General features: G+C 42.7%; 1 protein-coding gene across 4 annotated transcripts in view; it reads left to right on the forward strand.

Annotated features, from left to right (window-relative positions):
• The window catches only part of arhgap17a (Rho GTPase activating protein 17a), a 34,478-nt gene extending 11,702 nt beyond the window's left edge, over positions 1 to 22,776 (forward strand). Inside the window, exons 3-22 of one of the 4 annotated variants that reach the window (XM_061027642.1) lie at positions 5,220 to 5,324; positions 5,531 to 5,563; positions 6,017 to 6,093; positions 7,682 to 7,793; positions 8,419 to 8,495; positions 8,697 to 8,814; positions 9,871 to 9,939; positions 10,133 to 10,214; positions 11,207 to 11,334; positions 13,142 to 13,253; positions 13,504 to 13,585; positions 13,767 to 13,847; positions 13,948 to 14,061; positions 14,260 to 14,351; positions 15,460 to 15,607; positions 15,944 to 16,195; positions 16,845 to 16,993; positions 18,281 to 18,826; positions 18,923 to 18,944; positions 20,420 to 20,535. In XM_061027642.1, coding sequence (XP_060883625.1) covers positions 5,220 to 5,324; positions 5,531 to 5,563; positions 6,017 to 6,093; positions 7,682 to 7,793; positions 8,419 to 8,495; positions 8,697 to 8,814; positions 9,871 to 9,939; positions 10,133 to 10,214; positions 11,207 to 11,334; positions 13,142 to 13,253; positions 13,504 to 13,585; positions 13,767 to 13,847; positions 13,948 to 14,061; positions 14,260 to 14,351; positions 15,460 to 15,607; positions 15,944 to 16,195; positions 16,845 to 16,993; positions 18,281 to 18,826; positions 18,923 to 18,927 — 2,382 coding nt within the window. In that variant the 3' untranslated portion in view covers positions 18,928 to 18,944; positions 20,420 to 20,535. Of the gene's footprint in view, positions 1 to 5,219; positions 5,325 to 5,530; positions 5,564 to 6,016; positions 6,094 to 7,681; positions 7,794 to 8,418; positions 8,496 to 8,696; positions 8,815 to 9,870; positions 9,940 to 10,132; positions 10,215 to 11,206; positions 11,335 to 13,141; positions 13,254 to 13,503; positions 13,586 to 13,766; positions 13,848 to 13,947; positions 14,062 to 14,259; positions 14,352 to 15,459; positions 15,608 to 15,943; positions 16,196 to 16,844; positions 16,994 to 18,280; positions 18,827 to 18,922; positions 18,945 to 20,419 lie in introns of all 4 variants that reach the window. The other 3 variants (XM_061027640.1, XM_061027643.1, XM_061027641.1) reach the window with 3 other exon arrangements.
• The last annotated feature ends 626 nt before the right edge of the window (positions 22,777 to 23,402 follow it).

The raw sequence follows: 23,402 nt of genomic DNA on the forward strand, positions 1-23,402 counted from the left end.
TCTTCTCAAACCTCCATCTACAACAAGTTCTGAAGAAACAAAACAATCAGACAATTTCTCTTTCATACATACAGTCAATGCATTCCCCCTAAAAAGTGAAGACATAAGACCTCAAATGATAAACAATGAACTCACTTTTGATAAGAACACATCTTCAACATGTCTACAAAACTTAAAGAATATAGAAGACCTGCTGGCTAAAATGCTTTCCACGCTACTTTTAATCACATTATAATTTTCACAATAAAATCTTTTTTCTACCTAATAACAGAGGCCTGTACTGTACTGTCACTTAAATATTTTTTAAGCCTACATTGTAATAGCCCATAGAGCAGATGCAGACTTAAAATACAAAGCTCTCAAAATACTTTACAATCAACAGGAAAACTAAGAAACTACATCAACTTCATAAACTTAGAATTTAGAAAAAGTTAAAACTTTAGATTCAAGGCTTCTTCTCTCTTCTGTTCATCTGGTTGGAAAGATGGTTTGAATCAGCATTTGTAATGATTCAGCATTAAAAGATCAAGGACTTCAGTGTTGCCAGATCGCTAAAGAGGGTGACTTTGAGACAGAGTTATGTCTCTTACTTTTGTGAGCTTCAAATTGTTCAGAAGATATGTCACACACAGGCTTCACTATGAGGCGTTATGGGGGGACAAAGTGATCCCTACTCTGTGCCGCCATCGGAGATAGTAACAGAGGTGATATAGGGGCAGGGTGGGAATGACAGAGCTAGTGTGTGTGTGTGTGTGTGTGTGTGTGTGTGTGTGTGTGTGTGTGTGTGTGTGTGTGTGTGTGTGTGTGTGTGTGTGTGTGTGTGTGTGTGTGTGTGTGTGTGTGTGTGTGTGTGTGTGTGTGTGTGTGTGTGTCCACTGTTTCTCTACATGATGGCTTCGGCAACGCCGTTATGCAACATTGGGACACCTATATTACGTGCTGAATCAATATGAAAATACATAAACATAACGACAGCGGAGCTAAGTCACAGCACTCTGAAAATGGCGAGTCACATGGCAACTACAGGCTGCCATGTGAAGGGGGAATACTTAAGCCCCTGTTACGCCCGTGCATGCAATGTGTAATGCACAGAGGTGGAATGGTGGGGCGAAGTTTCTGGGAGTATCAAGCTGGCAATGTGTAACGTCTGAGCCAGTGAAGCATAACAGCGCTGTGTGTGTGTGTGTGTGTGCTCATGCCAGAATGTGTGTGTATGTGAAGCTCCCACTGTGATTTAACAAGCTGTGCCACTCGCGCTTCCTCTCAACATTCAGCAGCGCTATAATGCAATGTGAATTCAATCACTTTGACTACAATATTACAATATATATAAAATATTGTATCTATAGTTTGTGCTCACATTTCTTTAATTCAAATAAATTGACTGAGGATCTCTGCTGGTCCTCTGCAAAAAAAAACATGTGACACATGTGCAGGAAATTACCCACAGTGCAACATCTCTTCTCTGAACAATGGCTGAAAGAACAAACCTTTGTGTGATCAGCCAGAGGCTTCCTTCATTTGATACCGTTTACATGTTGTGTGAGCGAGAATTCTTAGCCCCTTCTTATCGCTCTAGCTCTTTCAGTGATTTCTCGGAGCCACCCAGCATTCTTGCGCCAGCTGTCCATTCCTTGCTGCACCTCTTCATAGCACCCCAGAAATACTCCTGAAGTTACCACGGTGCCAGCACACCCTTGTAGTTGTGTTTAAAGCTGAGAGAAAATTTACAAGGTAGCAACCAGCTGTCTTAAACACTTCTGTCATATTTGCCCTCTTGCAAACAAAGTCTAGTTTGTTTGCCGTTAATGGCCCTTTGCCTAATTCCACCCTCAATGCGTCATATTATGTTATTTTTATTCCTTTCAGACATGTCCAGACATGTTAACATCCTTTCTCTAAGGAACCGATAAATAAACAGTGGCAGTAAGACAGACACCCTCTTTGTCTGTATACCCTGCTCCGCATTGGGATTCCCTGCTCATTGACGCGTCATCATGGGATTGACCATGTGTTGACCTCATCACAAAGCAGGAAAAACACGCCGCGCTCCCTGCTGTATTGTCTCCTCAGTTCATTTTTGGTCGAGGTTCTCCTACTCCTTCACATATTATATTTTATGACTGTATTGTGTCTTTTTTTTCTTTTCTTTTTTTTTTGACAATGAAAGGAAAAGGAATACTCCCAGTGCCATGTAACCCAAACATTTCCAATACACCCACACAGGAACAGGGAGGGGAATCCCTCGCATGCTTTGTGCCAGGCACAAACTGAGTCTTGAGAAGTGTTCCCAAGCCTGTGGAAGCCGAGCGTTTACATGTCAGGAGTGTGCGTTTGATAAGTTTGTATTTGACCCAGCTGTTTGGGGAATGCCGGGGGGCCACCACGGGTCGGCGATGACGTAAGAGCAAGGGAACAGAGGGAGGGAACACAGAGGCGGATATCTGCTGTGGAATTCCTGAGTTCCGACTCAGTTCTGTTTTTGGAACACAATTGTCTGGTATTTAGATGATCCTCCCTCTACAGTCGTCTCCCTCCATTTCTGCTTGTTTTACCCCCTAGACCATAATGTTCCCATTTATATTCGGCACATTGTTTCTCCCAGCTCTTGAGAAGATGTTTATCCCTATTAAACACTTATAGACAAAGACTTCCACTTTTTCTCATAACCTTTAAAAAAAAAAAAAGACTCACCTTTTCCTTTTTAGAATTTGTGCACACAATCTGCTGTTGACTTTCTCACAAGCGCTGCCAACTTGAACCAGTTTTTGCATCACTGAAGTATGTTAAAAACTTGCAATCATCATCAGCTCTATTCAAGGGCTGATGACAGGCAGGCTAATGTTGACACTGTCAGTCCCAGTCAGGCACCTGGCATGACGAGGACAGTGAATAGTCATCCTGCAGAGATTCAGTCGGCCTCTGTCTTTGACCACAGAGTGGCTGTGGCCGCCATCAATGACCGTATTATATGTTGTCAGGCTAAAAGCACACAGTGGATCTGTGTAGTTGGTCCGGCAGACAGGGAAAAGCCTGTGTAATCAAAAAGACCTTTTTTTTTTTAAGCCGAACAACCCCTCGCTCTAGGTCACAGCCCAGTGCCCGTTGCTACGGCGACACTTCCGATGAGTCATGTGTTTGAAAGATAACATTCCAGCGTTGTTCCGCAAGGACAGCGCTTATCAATCATGCATGAGCTTTGACCCCTGACTCCCCAAAAGGCAACTACAAATCAAATCAGTGCGTGCAACTGGGACACATCAGCCATCAGTGCTGCAGACACGGATGTGTTACTTTAAGGGGTGTACATGGTGTTGGGATAAGGTGTTGCTAAGGTTACATTTACACTTTGTTTGTTATAACTAATGTGGGAGTAAGCAACATGAACAGTTCTCCTCTGTCTTTTGCTTCATATAATTCCACTAAGCCCCTCCCACCAAATGTACTAAACTTGGCACACATTTCGCCAGTATCGATACATCTGAAGAAGATTTAAAGTAGAAGCTGGAGATGGCCGCACAAGTGGAAAGCTCAGGTGCTGAAAAATGAGCCTATTTTGGCAGTGCAAAGAAATACAAAAATGTATGTTTTGGTCTGAAATAGCTAATTTCTTTATCCATACACACTGTGGGGGGGGGGGGGGGGGGGGGGGGACTTGTTTATTTATAACTCATCCATTTTTATTATATTTTTACAAGAGTCAAGCATACATTTAAATAATGTTGGGCCCAGCTGATTTGACTGACAGATGGGGGTGCATTGCTGCTGTTTGCCAGGAGGCTTAAGGCCCGCCTTAACTCAAACTCTCCCTGATACTGGATTGATCAGAAGTTAAGAGGTAACCAATGGGTGATGTCACTGATACCGTGTCCATGTTTTATAGAGTTATGGTTATGCAAAGCTGTCTCTCTGCGCCATCAAGGTGAAAAGAAAGAGAGAAGGAAGGATGAGGGATGCAATCTATTTGAATAAGTACACTTCATTGTTGACAAAATATGTTCAAAGTCTACTACAGTTAGCGTTAGAGTTATGGTTCTGATGGTTCTTGGTATGGACGACCCTTTTACAGTACCTCTAGGTGTCGCAGCCTAGCTAGAGCTACATTACCTGTGAAGAAGGAATAGGGCAACCTCTGCATTGCTCTTCAGCCCCAACACTCCTGCAGCAGTCTCAAAAATATCTCTCCAATGGCGACCCTTGACTGGTCACTCTTTTCAGGGCTTCTTTTGCAGTATATGCCATTGTAGGCAAAGTAGATGTAAGAAATTTACCACAAGCTATCCCAGCTTTTCAATGACAAAAACTCTGCGTGCTGGCTGATGACACTAGTCACGAAGCCGGATGATGCTTGTGTATACAGAGTGTCTATGACTGGAATGTTATGTGCAAGCTACCCATGATTGTTTGTTTGATTCAGCCCCGATAAGTTTCTTAAAAACTAAATACCAAGGGACCAAGGCGCTCACAGGCACGGAGCAGACAAACAATTATATCCATTTAATATTGTGAGTGACATGCAATGATTAATGAAATTTCAACCAAATTCCAATTAAATAATGTGGCCTACTGTAGATTAAAGGCTTTATATGTGATTTTTTGATCGAGCAGATGTCGCCCTTGACCCCCAGCATGAAACCAAAACAACTCGCGCTGCATTGTTGTGTTAGCATGCCAATGCTAGCGATCTTTATTATGCTCGTATCTTCACACTGCATGTAAATTTACCTGAAATGAGCGTGATCTAGAAACACAGTTAAGCAGTGAGTACAGTATGTTATTCTTCTTTTCTCTAGTCCCTCAATTAAACAACTTTTATATGCGAGGGGATGAGTCAGCCGGCTGTCCTGGTGATGTAAACAAACTGAAGATAGGACTCTGAAAGCATCACAGACAGTGGGACTCGGGTGTTACACCCATTGTAGACAGTCATGACTCACAGAGTTATTTTCAGAGGATATACTTGATTTATATTATATTTAAGTGTGAAAAATCACAAATAAAGCCTTTTAAAGACTTCTCGCAATGTGCAATTGTTTGTGTACTTGTACTGAAAAACAACAGGAAGTCAAAGTTCATGGCTTTACAAAAATAAAACTGGTCTTATACTTTCAAAATAAAGCCTGAATAATATCAAATCGTCCATCTAAAAGCTTATCTAATTTGCACTCTGATCTTGGATGACTGATGCTGACTTCTTGCATGTCTTGTCTCTTTCACAGATTGAGCGGCGCATGGAGTTGGTGCGGGTGGTTTCCCACAACACCCACAAGCGGATGGTGTCATGTCTACAGGGACACATCGGTGCAGACGCAGAGAAGAGACATGTAAGATATCAAGCTCATTATATAAAAGAGTAAAAAATCAACTAACCAGTCAATTGACAGTTCCAGGATGTGTAATAACTTGTTTATTGAACTCACTCCCTACACAAAGCTCTGAATGATTTCTTTCAAAGTGTCCAAAGTAGACCAACAATACATGATTTTTCTTTTGTGTTTTCTACTCCACATCATCCCAAAATGCACCACAGTCTGTACCACGCCTCTATACAGGAAACGGTCAGGTAAAGAAAAAAAAAAAAGACTCCTTATTCGTCTCTCTGGTTCCAAGCACCACTTGCTCCATTTCCCATTCAGACATCTTTCATCTTTACTCACTCTGCATGACACTTTTGGCCTTTGGGATTCTCTGGTGAAAAAAACAGGAAGCTCAACGCACAAAAAAATGTAAACTCTGCTGCAGTGAAAAAACAAGCTCCAGAGCTGTCATTTGATAGATGTCTCACTTCCCTAGTTCTGCATCTTCAATCCCATTCAACATCTGTATTTTCCCTCCTTTGCTCGGAAAGCTCTCTTCCTCTTCCTGAATTCACCGCTCAATGGAAAGTCCTAGATGAGTTTTCCATTTACCTTCAGCCTCAAAAAACGAAGCCTCTACACTTCCATTTTATTTCTGTCCGTTCTTTTCAGTTTTAACATCTTAGAATTAGTTTGATCATCTTATTTGTCTTCTACAGAAAAAGCTTCCCCTCACTTCACTCTCCCAGGCGATGGTGGAGGGCGGAAACCAGTTGGGAGAAGACTCGCTAATAGGGTGAGTTACATTTTTTGATTGACAGGCCGGAAAAAACAAATTGCTTCTTCTTTGGCAACAGTCGCTAATAGAGCAGATTGTACCCTAGAGACGGTGAAATATGAGGCTGTGCATCTAGGACGAGCAGTCGGCCTAGTTTTGTTTTCTGTAGACGGGACTTTCAGAGGTTCTCTTTATTAAACTCCCGTCATTCATTACGACAGACAGCAACATAAACGAGCCGAGCACACACTTTGTGTTTGAGGATCTAGAAAGTAAAAGTCTCAAAGTGTACCTAGCAGCCATGTGTCTGTCTGGAAAGCAATGAGGAAGGGAAAGCACAGTCAGGTGGTCTGCGTGTAAATATGACACATTCAACCTGAGTCAGCTGTCAAAGCATGTCACTCTCATACTGAGGCCTGAAAGCCCTAAAGTTCAAATTTAATTCAGAAGCAATAATATCACAACCTTTAAATAGCTTTTGTTCTTCATATATTACAGCTAAACCCTTTTCAATTATTGTATACATATATATCAGTGCACACACACAGACACATGTCCTTTTCTCCTGAATACCTCCATGTATGTAATCTATCTACAATGTATTATTCTACATTTATCGTTTCGCATATATTCTATTAAACTATCTGATATATGTCCAGCACGCTATGCACATTAAAACTAGGGCTGTCAAACTATTATTTTTTTATTGTGATTAATCCCTAAACTTCAATTCATTTCATTTCTAATTGCAAGTTTAAAACATTCTCTGATTTTGCAGTTTAAAACAGTTTTTTTAGTCCATATTATTATTAATGAATGCAAAGAAATGAACTTTATAGTGTTCCGTTTAAATGTATTACTTCACTTTAAGTGCTGCCCTGCTTCCCCTGTGTGGTCTATGATGATGACTAATTCTGGGAAATACAGTGTTTATTTTTATTTTCTTAAAGGACAAAATAAATCTATAAATTTAGAAATGTGCGGGAGTGCATGCACTAAATGACTCACTGACAGCCAATGATCCTGGTTAATGTGACAGCATTTGCACTTTTCACTTAAGGTTAAACTGGTCACAAAATGTCAACCTAACGTCCCTGATGTCCCTGTGACCCCAGCATTTCACATAGTTGACAAGTTGACTTATTTCAGACCTTGATCCATTACAGCCAATAGGTTAACACTGACAGCTCTAATTAAAACTATAGAAGCTTGTATTTCTAATGTTTCTGTTAAGACAGGTGAGGGGAGCATGAAATGTATGTGGAGTGAAACAATGTTTGTGAGCTCTGGGGTCATTAATTCAATCCATTTTTCCAAATGTTATGTTTTTAAAGGATTAAAAAGTCATACTTTTAATTTTCTTTCTTTTTTATGTATCTTTGAGTTATACAATATCAAAAATTCTGATGAACCTGGTTATAGATTAATGACTTTCTAGTGCTAATTCAAATGTCTCTTGTGGGGTATGCAGCAGCAGCTAGCTACATCAGGGAGATCTGTAACAAAGCCGACCTTGCATCCTTCATCCGATAGTGCTTCTGCTGGGATAAAGCAGCATGAAAATGATTTTAACAGCTCCCTCACTCTCTTTTGTGCTGACTCACAGGAAGATGATGGAAGTGTGCGGTGATGCAGAGAACCGTCTGGCTTCAGAGCTGATGCAACACGAGCTGCAGATAGAGAAAGACGTTCTGGATCCCCTCAGTCAGCTAGCAGAGGTAAGACACCTCACACCCTTTTAACAGCAACTAAACAGGAGTTAAATATTTATAGTTCTTAGAAGCTCTTGGCTTCTTTTAAAGTGCGGCCACATCACTGGGATCTGCTTTCTGCCGTAAATCATAGTGGAATCGATGATTTCACAGGTTTTTATTTTATTCAGTTCTTTTTTATCTACACTGTTCAGCCTTTTAGAAATATGTTTCCCATGGGCCCTTTGTCTTTGTGGAATCATGGTAACATTGACTGTACAAGGAGACTCAATTACTGTTATAATGAACTGGTAATCCACCTGTTCATTTGATTATACTAATTGTATTTTTTTTGTATATAACGTGATACTCTCAGCTTAATGAGTGCCTGACTGTGATAATGTTTTTGTTATTGGAGTGTAAATGTCATTTTTACAACCTTCTCAGCAAACTGAAATTAGAGTTAATGCTCCAAAATTTTTCAAAAATTGAAACAGTCATGTATTATTCTTGATTCCATACTGAAAACGTGAACCAGAGGGAATATTTTTATTATCTAGGAAAAATAATCACTTGAGATCATCAACTCTTTATCACTCTTCCTTCTCAGTGTCATTCAACCTGTGTTTGTTGTGTCGTCTAATGGTTGCAGGTGGACATTCCCAACATCCTGAAGCAGAGGAAACAGTTGGCCAAATTGGTGCTGGACTATGATTCTGCCAGAGCAAGGTTTGTCTGTCTACAGCTCACTCTGTTCCTTCATTAGTTTGAATTTTAAGTCATGTTAAGATTAAGATGACACTTCAGAGCAGAGTAACATTTCAATCAAACGCACACTTACTCCTGACTTGCCTGTATGTATGTCCTTGGTATTCCTGGATTTTAGTTTCTCATTTCTTTACAATCCCTCCATGTCTGTTCCAACTTCAGATGGTTGCAGGCGACCAAATCAATAATCTCAGGAACAAACACTCATGCACTGACGGCTAAGGCTGACCTTCTCAAGGAGGAGATGGACGAGGCCATGAACAAGGTGGAGCTTTGCAAGGTAACCGGCTTTTATATTCACAACCATTATGTCTGCTTTTAATGGCAACCATCACTTGAAAATGGTTTTCAATTTGTTATCAGTGCTGTCATACACTGTACCATCACCGCCCCAGTGATAACGACGACTGCTTGATACCATTATATGCAGATGACATGCTGGTAGATCTACTGTCTTTGATGGTGAATTATTGGTTTGGTTGAAGGTCATTAATGGGTTAAATTCAACCTTGAAACTGGGAAAATAAGGCAACAACTGGACTTCCAGAGACCCTCAGGCCCTTTGACCCAGTTTGCTGATGCACACATATGACTGAATTGCCCCGTCAGCTTTGTGTGTGTGTGTGTGTGTGTGTGTGTGTGTGTGTGTGTGTGTGTGTGTGTGTGTGTGTGTGTGTGTGTGTGTGTGTGTGTGTGTGTGTGTGTGTGTGTGTGTGTGTGTGTGTGTGTGTGTGTGTGTGTGTGTGTGTGTGTGTGTGTGTGTGTGTGTGTGTGTGTGTGTGTGTGTGTGTGTGTGTGTGTGTGTGTGTGTGTGTGTGTGTGTGTGTGTGTGTGTGTGTGTGTGTGTGTGTGTGTGTGTGTGTGTGTGTGTGTGTGTGTGTGTGTGTGTGTGTGTGTGTGTGTGTGTGTGTGTGTGTGTGTGTGTGTGTGTGTGTGTGTGCGTCTCTAGAACTGAATCACTGCTGGTGAGTTATAGTGTGCAGCGGCTGTGTGATGTGTCAGGTTTTGTATTTTTTGTCCAGGAAGTGTGGAGCCCTTGTGTTTCCCCTTCACAGGTTCTCCCTCCCAGTCCCACTGAGCCCTGCCAGCAACAGGAGGATTTATGACTCACTTGGCGCACAGGCCAGCGGCTTAGCTGACCGCTGACGTCCGTACTTGTGCCACTTGGAATCCACAATAGATCATTAATTGATGACACTGTGAAGTGGAGATGGACGATTATTAACCGATTACTCAAAGCTCTCTGACTGACGTTGTTATTGTAAATCACATTGTGCTTTATGGCTATCATCTTTTAGAACTCTCATATATATATTTTATATTTTTCTTTCCTCAGGATCAGCTGGCTGCAGACATGTACAGTTTTTTCTCCAAAGAAGGGGACTATGCCCTCTACTTCGTAACAGTGAGTACAGCCCGACAAGCAACACATGTGTTTGCACGAGTTCTTGGTGGGAATGTTCACAGCTGCAGAGGAACAGGGGAACACAGACTTGGCCAGCCATTTTATTTACTTAGCCTGTCATGTCTTTTTATTGTTTGCCTTATTCATCTCACCCCACTCGACTCATTTCCATCTGTTTTGTTTGTCTCTGTAGCTCTTAGAAGCTCAAGCCGATTACCACAGAAAGTCCCTCACTGTTCTGGAGAATGTGTTGCCCACCATCCAGGCACAGCAAGGTAAAACACACACAAACAAAAATACCTTTTTTGCATACACTACAGTATTGTTTAAAAAGGTTTAGGACTGTGTAGTGCAAATAGCCTGGAGAATGCATGTGTGGCACCCTGTGTTTTCCTTTATTTCCTGTGTTGTTTGGTGTCCCTTTAAATAAAATCTTGTAAGATGTGAGACCCTGGAGAGGTTTGAGAAGCTTGCCCAGAGGTGTTGCTAAGAGGGGGAAACAGTTTCTCATTCGTTTTTCCCTAACCGGCTTCGGAAATGAAAGCAGCTGTTTTTTCTAACTTCTGGACTTCTAGAAGTTGCCCCGGTTGCGGTAACTGTTTCCAAAGCCAAAGATATTAAAGAATAGTCTTTTGTTTTCACCGCTTGCCTCTCCCCCCCAAAAAAAATGTAATTTTCCATTTTGCAAACACGATGTCTCCTCTCCGAGCTCCCTCTCTAGCTTTTTGTTGCGTCTTATTCACGGAGCTCGTTTGTTTTTCTGTACCAAACACATGTGACCTAAACCAGACAAGCCTGGTCTCCCAGCATGTGGGGATGACTCATAAACTCCACACACTTCCCCCCCACCCCCTCATGCATCACACCCACCTGGGTTTTTTAGCAAGCCCTCCCCTCCTCACTGCTCTGCTGCCCTGTTCACATGCACGTTACCTCACAAAAACACACTGAGAGGCAGAGCAGTCGTTCCTGCTGGTGAAGAGCATGTGGTTAGTGTTTTCTGGCACCCTGCAGGGGGGAGTGCAGACGGGTTGGGAACTGGCCCAAAGGGAGAGTTTTTGACCCAGATATCAGCCATCCAGACAAACACAACCATGAGCCAACGTTGATTCTTCCCTTTATTTGTATTATTGCAAACCAGTGCATCAGTCTGGTCTTCTAATAATCTGCAACAGTTTCATTGCAACACATGTTTTATTTCTCCTCAGATTTTAAACACTGTGAACTAAACAACATCTCCCAAAATCATTTCTTCCTCTGTGTTTAGACTCGTGGACAGAGAAGCCTGCGTTCGGCACCGGACTGGATGAACACCTGAAGAGGAGTAGCAGGGAGGTCGCCCTCCCGTTAGAGGCCTGTGTGATGATGCTTCTAGAGACTGGAATGAAGGAAGAGGTAAGGAAGTGACTGCCCTGTTTAGGATTATTCTGCTGAAGCGACAGCAAAGTGGAGGCATTGATCTACAGTATGAATGAAATCAAATTAAGCCATCCTGTCCGTCATTAAGGCGTGTGCTTCAGATTACAGCCTGGTTGGTGTTAGGAGCAGCACCAGCATCTCTAAGGGATGCTAGCTGCTAGCATTGCCTTTAGAGCCTTCACTCTGCTGATGTAATGTACCATAAGACTGTGGGTCTAAGCTAAAATCCCAATGATTCAATGGAGACTGTCACTTTCCATCGTTTACAAATTCCAGTGAAGTATTTTTAAAGTGAATGTTGATTCAAACTAATAACAAAAGAATTTGGAACCAGGTACAGAAAGAAGTAGAGCCCAACTCTGCAGCTCAGTTGGTTTTATCTGGTCATAAGAGCAAAAAATAAGATAATTTATAATTCAATGAAATAAAATTAGATTCTCAACTTAACCTTTTTAGACTTTTTTAAAAGACCCAAACCATAAAATACAACAACAAAAAAACACTTATCAAGCTTCTCAGAAGTGAAGAACAGCTGTTTTTATGATGTGAAATCATTTTTGTTTTTTTACACGATTATAAGTAGAGATAGAATCATCTGTGGATAAACCCCACATTCTCACTAAGCTCATTGTTTTTTCTTTTATTGGCCAGATTGTGCTAATTTGTGACTCAGACATTCTTATTAAGTCAGCTGTTCTCAGCAAAAAAACATTTTTTAAATTAATCGAAGCAACATTTCAAACGTTTAGCAGGCTTGAGGATGAGATAGTTCCTCTGAGGAGTTGGTGGAGACCGAAATGGAGCTCAAAGAATAAAACCAATTTATCAGCTGGCCAGTGACACAAACAGACAACACAACACAAAACCTTTAAATAATAAAAGAATCCGGACTCTGTGACCCGGCCATAAACTGATAATACAACATACAGTATCATGAGTTTACATAACTGCAAATGAAGCTCAGGCATTTTAAAGCTCTGAGAGTTCAACAATAAATGCTAATAAGCAGACAGTAGGGCTTTAGAAGTCACTTCTTATCTAACACCGGTTGTCCTTGTCTCACCGTATAAGCAGAAGAAGTGCTGCCCTGGCTCATTAAAAGTCACATGGAGCTGTGGCTGCGTTAGGCGGCCCCACTGATCATTCAACATAATTGAAACAGAGCAGTAGATTGTTTGTTCTCATGAAACATCTCAGACTGACGGAGGACACAGACACTCTGTGAATAGGGGAACTCCTGAGTTACGGCTACACTGTTCCTAAGAAACTGTCTTCAGTTCTGCTCCGGTGATGATTTACCGTATGAAACGTCTGGGATGTCTTCCTCCTCAAAACAAATTTAGAATACAATGGAACTGCTCGTCTCCTGTCCATAAATCAGAGTCCTGCCCCGTGCATGTACGTGTCTGTGTTGAAAAAAGAGCAAGTGCTAGCTGCAGAAGCACTTTATTTGTTGCTCTATTGGTTCCCCAGTGAGTCCAGTCTGTGTCATTACAGCGTGAAGACGGCCTTTGTTTATGTGTCAAAGTAAAGAGTGGCTGTGCTGTGAGTGCTGGGTGTGTTTGCTTGCATGCTTTAAGGTTTCATTATGTGCAGCTGGCAGGGGGAGTGTGAGTAAGGAATGTATACAGAGTCTGTGTTTGAGAGAAGTGTGAGTGTGTAGATTCAGTGAAAGCAGCAGAGTCTCGTGTACACATTGAATGTCTGCATGTATTTTAACTGCTGCTTGCTGGCGATGTTACTGAGCATCATTTGTCTGTCTGTGTGTGTGTGTGTGTGTCAGGGTCTATTCAGGATCGCAGCAGGAGCGTCTAAGCTAAAGAAGCTAAAGGCAGCGCTGGACTGTTCCACGTCGCAACTAGAAGAGTTTTACTCCGACCCACACGCTGTCGCTGGTACGTCTTACACCACAGACTGCTTTTCAGTCGCTGAGCCACACATGATCAAGAGGGAAGTCGGTCCACTATGTTGTAATTCCTAGCATGCACAACACACACTTTTGATCTAACCATAGTGTCTAAAACATGCCTGCACTATCATCTCGCTTTAAACATCAGAACACTATCATGATTTCCTCCGCAGGGAAATTTGGATTAAATACCGCAATTGTTAGACATAATTGTGGCTGTTTTTTTTTAATTCCAGGTGCACTGAAGTCCTACCTGAGAGAACTACCTGAACCTCTAATGACCTACCAGCTCTACGATGAATGGATTCAGGCTTCCAGGTAAGGCTCAAAAACAGGATCACTGGTAGTGGCATGTGCCAGTATTGAACAGATCTGTCAGTGTGCAGCACAGTGTGAGAAACAACAGGACAAGTCATTTTTTGGGTCGTTTAGCCTGAGGAGGAATGGACTAATAATGTGCTCTGCTTTCAATCATCTCTTTTATTTCTGTCTTCTTCAGCGTGTCAGACCCAGACAAGAGGCTGCAGGCTCTCTGGGTGGTTTGTGATCAGCTACCAAAGAACAACAAAACCAACCTGAGGTTAGATTTTAAACCTACGTGGAAGAGATCATGACTTGCAACTTTTCTTCCTTCTGTTGCATGAGACATTGTTTGTTGCTGTTCTATTTTCACCGTGCAGGTATCTAGTGAAGTTTCTAGCCAAACTTGCCCAGGACAGCGAGGTGAACAAAATGACTCCTAGCAACATCGCCATCGTCCTGGGACCTAACCTGCTGTGGACCAAGACTGAGGGGTGAGAGGAGGGGGAAGATGGCATTTCCAATTTAATAGTCCACCATTTTTATTGTTCCAAACAAACATAAACATTTCATAATTTTCTCAAGACATGATGCTGGGACAGTGTAGTGTTGAGAGAATTTCTACAAATCATACTCTGTTATTCTAGCTCATTTGAGTGCACCTTTCATTATGTGTGTACCTGTTCACCCAGGAGTCTGGCTGAGATGGCTGCAGCTACCTCTGTGCACGTGGTGGCCATCATGGAGCCCATCATCCAGCATGCTGACTGGTTCTTTCCTGAGGGTACGTTTTTACATCACTGTTTTTAACTCCGACCTTTAGCCAATCAGGACTCGTACACCAGGGATGTTTGATAATCCATTCAATATTAACAACCACAGATAGAAGAAAGACTAATCCATGCTGTGTCTGCCTTAGCTCCATTAGTGGGTTATATTGTGAAGGTTAACTTGTAGGCTACTTAGAAAACATTAAAAAGTCATGAATCACTTTGATTCAGCTTCTATTTTAGTTTGAACTCATGAAATGGTGGAGCTGATGGCCTAGCTGTTAGGTCACTAGGCCACATGTATGAAGGCTACATGCAGGAAAAGAAGGCAAAGGTCAGCAGCCAAGTTTCAACTCCGACCTGTGGCTTCTTTCCTGCAAGTCAGTCCCCACTCTCTCTCTCCCTTAATCTTCTACTCTATTCACTGTGCTTTCAAATAAAGAAATACATGCCCCAAAATAGAAAATCGATTTTTTTTAAACCCACATAAAATCAAATGAGAGGAGTACAAATAAAAGAAAATAGAATTAAATCAGAATTTTTTCTTATCAGTCGGCCTTTGTGCGTGTGTCTGGAGACAAGACGTTGTTGATGCGTCTACACTGTGGTCAGCAGAGCTGAGTGTCTCTGGAGCTCTCAGACAGAGAGATGATGAGTCAGCAGGTTCTGCCGTCATGTTAAAACAATAAGTACCTCGGCTGATTGCTGCCTATTTAAGTGGAAGATTTCCTTTCACGGCCTCTTTTTAATCAGGCACATGTGAGACTTCTGATACGTCTGGGTCTTCTCTGTGATGGAGCGGGATGTGCTGTATTAAGAATAAGAACAACACAGGTCATGCTAATTAGAACAAAACTAAAGCTAAGTGAGGATCCAGTAGGATGCTCACTTGAATTTCTGCTTCTTCTTTTATTCTGGCTGGATTAGCCCATCCTTTGAAACTGGCTTCGTTTTTCCCTGTTTGTTGTTCATTTACATACCACCAAACAAGCCAGAGCAGGTAATTCTGTTTTGTGTTTATTGATCAACAAAAGTTCCTCAGAGAGAAAAATTAATTTGATTATCCGAGTAGTCTTCTTAAGTATGACAGTTGTTTTGGTAAATCTTGTATTCCCTCTACAGATGTGGAGTTCAACGTGTCTGGCATGTTTGCGATGCCCACACCTGCATCCAACCACAACAACCACCTTGATTACGACTGCAGCACCATAGAGAGGAAGAGGCCCGGCAGCATGGTGGGACCAGAGAACGACGCATCGCGCAAAGACAGGTACACAGCCTGGAGTTAGCTCACACGCTAACCTCCAAGACCTCACTGGAAACCTACATGCTCCCTCAGTTTCTCTTAACCTCTTCCTTTTGTGAATTACTCATATTAATAGTTTTGTAATTAATTTGGCTTTTGATCTAGTTGTTTCTTCTGACCCCTTTTCTTGTTGCTTCTTGTAAATGGTCAATTTATAATATTTCTAACTCTTTTTAATCACTCTTCTGTAATCTGAAGGATTTTGGTGATTGTCTGTCCTGGGCTAATCGGTGACTTTCTCAAAGCTTTTGTGTTTTTGTTTTTCCTCCCTCACTCTCCCTCCTGCTCCCTCCCGTGTAGCACCCCTAACAAGTACTCGGACTACACCCTGCGTAGAGGCAGTAACGCCTTAGGTAGAAAGCAGCACACCTCACCTGCCTTCCAACCTCCTTTACCCCCTGTGGAGGCTCAGCCCTCCGCCGAGCCCCAGCCCCAGTCACAGGCTCCGTCAGGGGGTTCAGGGCCTGACGCCTCCCAGCAAAGCTTGGCGCAGAGTCTGGCTGCTCTCGCTGCAGCTCAGCAGCTTCTCGCGCAGCACACAGAGGAGCTCAGGTAAGAGCTGCTGCAGCCCTGCTGCTGCTGGACAATGACACAGCACGCCACAAAAACACACACAGACAGATGAGGTCATTTTTGTTCTTAATGCATCACTGGTATTTTGCAGACACCTCCTCTGCCTTTGGTCCATATGATTCAGCTTCTTGTTTATTTAGAAAAAAACACAAGTTTTCTTGCACCAACACCAGCAGCTCCAGCTATGGCTGGGTTAAATTCAGCCCACAGATTTAGCACAACAATGGCTGCTGTCATTCTGCGAAACAGTCACTCGCAGGGCCTCCGCCTTCCTCCCCAAATCACTGGAATCAGCAGGAACCGCACACAAACTGGCCCAAACTGCTTTGAAAAACCAAGACTCTGCTGCTTGTTATGCAAAAACTGAAGAGTGTCTTTGATTGAACAGCTTTCATTTCCACACAGATTACACTGTTCAGATCTGAATTCTTTTACACACTTTATTGGAGAGGTGAATTCAGATCAGACAACCCAGATCAGTTAATGACATTTATCATATGGATAAGAGAGCTTTTTAAAATGATGCTGTGTCTAATTGTAAGCTCAATTAAACCATTAGCGGACACTGATCAGACATTCAGAAAGATTATGACATTTAAATCATTTCCCTTTTTCTTTTTCTCCAAAGTAACCCAAAGCTACGTGACCCGACCTCCGGCCACACACCTCTCCTCCAGAGGAACGGCTCCGGGGCAGGAGGCCAGTCTGCAGGTCAGCAGGGCACTGGCAACCCCGGGGCTGGATCCATGGGGCCCAGTCCTCACCTGATGCGAAGAGGTGAGAGTCTTTATCGTGTGTGTGTCTTCATCTATAATAATGAGCTGCTGAAAAGGAACATTTCAATAAATATTGTCAATAATAAGAAGTATCAAATTCAAGGAAGCTGGACGTACTTTTCATTTCAGGTCATACTTTTAACATTTTGTAAGAATGCTAATCCTTCTTTTGAGGTCAATCTAAGCTTTAAATCACCAAACACTTAATCCTTCAATTTCCCCAAACTCAGCTAATCAATCACAGAGCTGCCAGATCCAACTGCTCAGATTTTTCCTACACTGTATGGTCATACAGATGTGCTTCCTTATAATAGAACATTTTTTAGGTATATTTATGTGTCTATATGTTACATGTTTTTCTTTCTGGCACACTGCTTGGGGCTGGTAGAACAGTATTTCATCATTTTAATGTAAGCAGACACATGAGAAAAATGACAAATAAATGGAATGTTGACAGTCAGCTCGGGGCCACTGATGAGCTCATGAGCTAAAACTCAACAGTTCATCGTTGTGTTAAGATCAAGAGGAGGGTAGACAAACTCACAAGGATGCAGTTTATTTGTTGGTGTTAGTTTAACCTTGTATTACGTTTCATCCTTTAACTCCTTCTCACCTCTTTTATCACGCTGTCAACTTCCTGCCCTCGCCCTCGTGAGGAGTCATGAAGTTGTCCATTTTGGCACCAGAGATTTATTGCTGTATTGATATTTTGTCAATTCCTCCCCTAATTTTTAATCTTTATGTCAAGCTAGGCTAACCGCTAATTACCTACCAGGTAGTCACCAAGACTAAAAATGATTAAGATTTACTTTTATTGATCCCCGCAAGGGGAAATTTCAGTTTTTACACTCTGTAGTCATGCAACACACACAGGTTGAAATATATACACACATGCACACAAACAGGATCCTATGGACATGCACTAATGGAGAGATGTCAGAGTGACGGAGCTGATGGTGGGGAGGGGGTTTGGTGCCTTGCTCAAGGGCACCTCAGCAGGTGATATGGCACCTCTCCAGCTACCAGACCAACTTCAATGCTTGGTCCGCACCGGGACTTGAACCGGCGACCCTCCGGTTACCAACCGAAGTCCCTACAGACTGAGCTACTGCCGCCCCCACCACTGCCGATCATCTTCCTGTCTTTTAATCGTTTATATTAAAGTTCTAATAATCCATGTCATCAAAGGAAACATTTGCACTTCTTTTAGTATAAGGGGGAGTATGTATGTACAGTAACAGATCTTTACATTTCCTGTTTTTTTACAACATTTACTGTCATGTTTCAGGTACCAAGAAGCAGGCTCCAGCCCCTCCCAAACCAACAAACCCTCCACCCAGCCAGCCCTGTAACTCAGTGAACCACGCCTCCTCCCCCTCCTCCCAGTCCCTCAGCCCCACCTCCAGACCCCTGTCCGGCCACCCACCCGCCTCGCCCACATCTCCCACCTCACAGCCCTGTGCCACACCGAGACGCCACTCCAGCAACCAGCCCCCCATCCAGGCACCCAACCATCCGCCCCCTGAGCCTCCAACGCAGGCCAGCTCGCCGACGCAACCTGCCTCCCCGGGCAAACCCGAAGGAGACCAGCGGAGCGCTGACTCCTCTCCTCCGGGCACCCCGACTCCTCCAGACACCCCTCCGCCCTCTGCTGCGACCCAGGACGCGGCCGCTCCTCCGTCCCCGTCCCCGTCTCCCTACCAGACCGGATCTCTTCCCCGGCCGCGGCCCGTTCCCAAACCTCGGAACAGACCCAGTGTCCCCCCTCCGCCACAGCCCACCGCGCTGTCTGGTGACACTAACGGGATCTGTGCCACCGCCTACAAGATGATGGGTGAGTATTTTCTGTCATGATGTCATCGCATGTCAAATCTTATCTGAGTACTAACCTTCCTGCTAATAGTCTTTTTGCCTTGTAACACCTCCACAGGTTAAAGGGGCACTTGTGAGAGGTTTGTTATTAATAGATGTTTTCCACTTTTCACCCGTAGCACTTTTATGTTCACCTGTAGGACTTTAATCCATCACCAGACTCTCCCTGACATCCTATATCCAGTATCATCTATCTCGCCCTGATGCTTGATTGTGTAACACAGTGCTGTCTCCAGTGTTTTTAAATACACAAAAATGAGTGCACAAAATCACTGCAGGGAGTTTAAACTGACAGTGTGCTGATACATCCAGATATATCACATCCACTGTTTTTGTTTATGATACATACCAGTGCTTCTTTAGAGAATCTGGCTGCTATTTCTAGGAAAAGGTTGCACTGCCCACATGGAAACATGACACTCATATCTGCTTCATGTACGCTCAGTCATGTATCAAGGTCATCGTTTATTTACTGTAAGCATCCAGCAGCACTTCAGCCCAGAGTAAAACATTCAGATTTTTCATTTTCAAAATTTACAACATAAAAAAACAATCTGGAAACACACTCCAAGTGATCCTTTATTCCATTTTCTTTCTCACCTGTAACGACTCATTTAGTTTGATGAAGTTAGCTTGAAATGTATTGCTTCACACACTTCTCACATTGCTGTCATAATATATCTGGTACATGGTCTTTGGTCATTTGTTGCAGTGATTTAACGTCATATGAAATACCAGAAATGTAGACTTCATTTGAGTGACAAGACCTCTGTGACACGTCATCCATCAGGGCGATCATCTGTCATGTCACTAAGATATCTCCTCATCAGACACACAGATCAGAATATACCCAACCCTCCACTGTCAGTGTCTAGATCTTTATTAGTTCTGATTGTGTTTCATTTTTGATTGTTTTTGTTCTGTGTATCAACCGATGATCTTTTACTAAGCATGTTTCACTCTGACATGCATGCTCATCTGTGATGACTCCTCACATAATCAGCCCGTTTCTAACAAGCACTTCTAAATTATAAAACCAAATTTGAAATTGGGATTTTTTTTCAGTACCATGTTGTCTGCACAGCTAATTAAATGTACCGCCCTCCACATTGGTTATTTCACATCCACTGCCTGCTGCTCTCAGTCTATGGCTGATCACTGCCCCCTGCTGTTCAGACACTCACACTGCAGCAGGAGCTCACAGTGTGAGCGTCTCACTATGACCTCCTGCTGCTGCTGTTTAAAGCTTATGGAAAATGTGACAGTGCTGCATTGGATGGCATGATTGCCGCAGCTTTAAATATTTTCTGACTCCAGGATTGAAGCTACACATGTTTGTGATTATGGCCATTGTTCATATAATGATGGCTTAAATGGTTTATCTGTCTTTGTGGGTATTTAAGTTCTGTTTTGTGTGGATCCCCCGCATGCATGGAGCCCAGTTTAACCATTATGAATCCACACAAATCCAAATAGTTAGCATCCTAGTTCTTTTTATATTAAGTTCATTATGTGATGTACATTTACATCGTCCTCCTTTTTTTTTGTTCTCCAGACCCTGCGATGTCTTTCAAAGGGCTGAGTCGAGCGTTGGTCCCTGAGCTTGCTGTAGACCAGCAGCCAGCGACCTCCTCTTCTTCTTCCTCCTCTTCTTCCTCCTGCTCCCTGCCTCCTCCCAAAGACTTAGACCTGGAATCTGAGAGCACCGTCCTATAAGGAGAAGACTGTGACATGATCGGGTCCAGTTACCATCACGCCCCCCCCCCCTCCCCACGTGGATCACCTACATTCATACTCACTCTTCATGTAGCCCTGCTCATGCTTCTGCCCCGCTGCTGACACGTGTTACCCAGTCCCGTCTGTTTGAAGGATTTTTTAATGTGACATCATGAAGCTTCTTGCAGCCATCATGGAGGTCCACAGCTCCTGTAAAACACTGCAGAGTGGGTTACTCATGATATATTAATTTTTCAGCATGACAACCAAGAATAAGACCTCATGAATGTGGCCTTTACAGCTACTACACACAAATGAACAACACTGAAAATAAGATACTTTTTCACATGATCCATATATGATCTGTAACCACAAATCATCAAAGGTTAGAGCTGAAATTCAATCAAAATCAACAATCTGATCATTGATGAGTCATATTTGAAGAGAAAAAAAAACAACCTGAGAATGTCAACTCATATTTAGGATTCAAGGAAATTGTGACAGGGACGTTTTCACTCCTTTTTAAATGTTTTATAGATCAAATGAATTATTAAGAAGATAAACAACAGATCAGTCGTTAATAGCAGACCCATTCATAGAGTAAAACGCCTTATTGGACCCCATGCTTTGATTTTAGTGTATTTAAACTCCAGCCACACTCCAGCTGTTATTTTTAAAAAACTCTCAGTTCTTGTGACCTCCATGATGGTTCCAGGTGTGACGAACAGCCTCTACACTGCATCACATACCATCTGGCACTTCATCTTTACACTGTGCTGCCTTGACATGAAGCTCCAGACAATCAGACCACAAACAGTAGAGGGAGCAGTCGGCCAATCAGACGACACTGATGCGTCCTGAAGCAGACAGGATGAGTTAAGAGGAGGCTTGGTTTGATGAGATCAATTTGGACTTTGGTGTGAGATGTCTCTGTGTTTTTTTTTATGTTCTAAAACAGTCTTACAACACAAAATAAAAAGATGAAAGTTATCTCTATATCAAAGGGGGAGGGGCAAAGGTCTGCAGGAAGAAGTTGAAACCAAAACTGTTGATTAAAGTGTAGCTGGTGACTGCAGGTTTCCAGTCGTCTCAAACACTTTTCCCCTTTTTTTTTGTATGCTAACCCCGCCCTCTTGTCTTCCCCCCCCCACTCCTGTATTTATTTCCCGATTTCAAAAACACACATTCCCTGTGGCTTAGACAGAATTCATGCAGTCTTTAAATGTAAATCATGCCTTATCGGGTCCTGCCAGAACCACGTAATAAGCATCACATATTTACTGGCTCCTTGTACTACAGTATTAACAAGAAGCCGTCTTGGTAACAAGTATGTATCAGGGACATGAGGAGGGGGATAGAATACTTGTGTGGGTCTGAAGTTGTGTATTTATAAGTGTTTTTGGTTGATCACTTTTGGGTTTTTCTGAACAGAAGTAGGAGGGTGCGCCGCCCTCTCAGCCTGAACAGTCAGTATTTCTGCCTCTCTGTTATTACTCTCCCATGGATGTTCGTGTTTTCCAGGGAATTTCTTGCATTCAAAGAAAGGCTGTGTGCGAGTGAATGTAGTGGAAGGACAATGCTTAGCAGCCTCTTTTTCCCAACAGGAAGACGCATAAACAGCTGATGTTGCACTTGAGCGCAGGCCAGCGAGCGGTGACCTCGTGAACTGATGTTTGAGGATTGTTTTTTTTTTTTTTTCAGTCTTTCCCTCTGAGCTGAGAGCACACAGCGCTGTGAAACCTCAGTAGTGAAGTGGTGTTAGACGCTTGCCAGGTCAAAAGATTCTAAAAACAAATGCTTTTTCCTTGGAAACTCTGCTCTCTCTTTTTTTTTTGATGCAGTTTGGTTCCCAGAGAACTGACCCAACATGGTACCGATGGAGAAAGTCTCGGATGCTGAAGTTGCCCTGAAAACGAGTTTTTAATTTTGTTTTTCAGAGACAATCGAGCATTATAACCCCCCCAACCTTTCTCTCGTTGCTCCTGTACCTTCGCTGCCTTATCCCTGTGTATGAAGAGAGCTTGATATTTCAAGGCTCTGAAAGAACAAATGCCATTAAAGGAGACATGATAATGCTGCGTTTTTAAGCTCTATAGTTTTGTATGTATTCTGTCTGTGAGCTTAAGACATGTTATATGAATGCTTGATAATACCCCCTTTCCAAAGAAAATAAAGTATATGAAGAACTATTCAAAATGATTCCTTACTTTTGTGCTCAGGTCTCTAACGGTGAAGGCTGACAGCAGCTGCATCATCTCCGATCATCTTTTATTATTCCTGCAGGAGCCTACGGGTTTCAATTTGAAACATTCAAATAGTGTGTTTTAAAGGTCACATATTCTCCTCCACAGTGGAGATTCTAGGGTCTGTTGGGGCCCTGGCAAAAGTTATTTTGGGGGCCCACCCACCGGCCGCTCAGCAGGGCAAATTAGAGAGTGAGTGCTGTCAGATAGGGCATCCTTAGGGAGGTTTTCTGCTGTCATTGCAAAATTAGCACATTTTGGGTCCTTTGGTCCAAAGTTGTTCCGCCCTCTGGGGCCCCCCTACTGGTCTGGGGCCCCAAGCAGTTGCCTGCCTTGCCTGTTGACAAGCAGCACCCCTGCTCCTCCTTTCCAACCAGTTTAAATAAGTCTCAGAGCTCCTCAAAACAAGTGTCTGTATAATCATGAGAGAATAATTATGACGAGGCAAAGAATGAATCGGTGGTGTTTACTGTCAAGCATGATACTTTTATAGGTTCAAAACAAGTCCTCCATTTGAAAGCATTAAACAAAACAGAAGAGTCAAACAATCACAAAAACATGAGCATATTTCCAGATATA

Source organism: Labrus mixtus, chromosome 21 (genome assembly GCF_963584025.1).
Source record: "Labrus mixtus chromosome 21, fLabMix1.1, whole genome shotgun sequence".
NCBI classification, from domain to species: domain Eukaryota; kingdom Metazoa; phylum Chordata; class Actinopteri; order Labriformes; family Labridae; genus Labrus; species Labrus mixtus.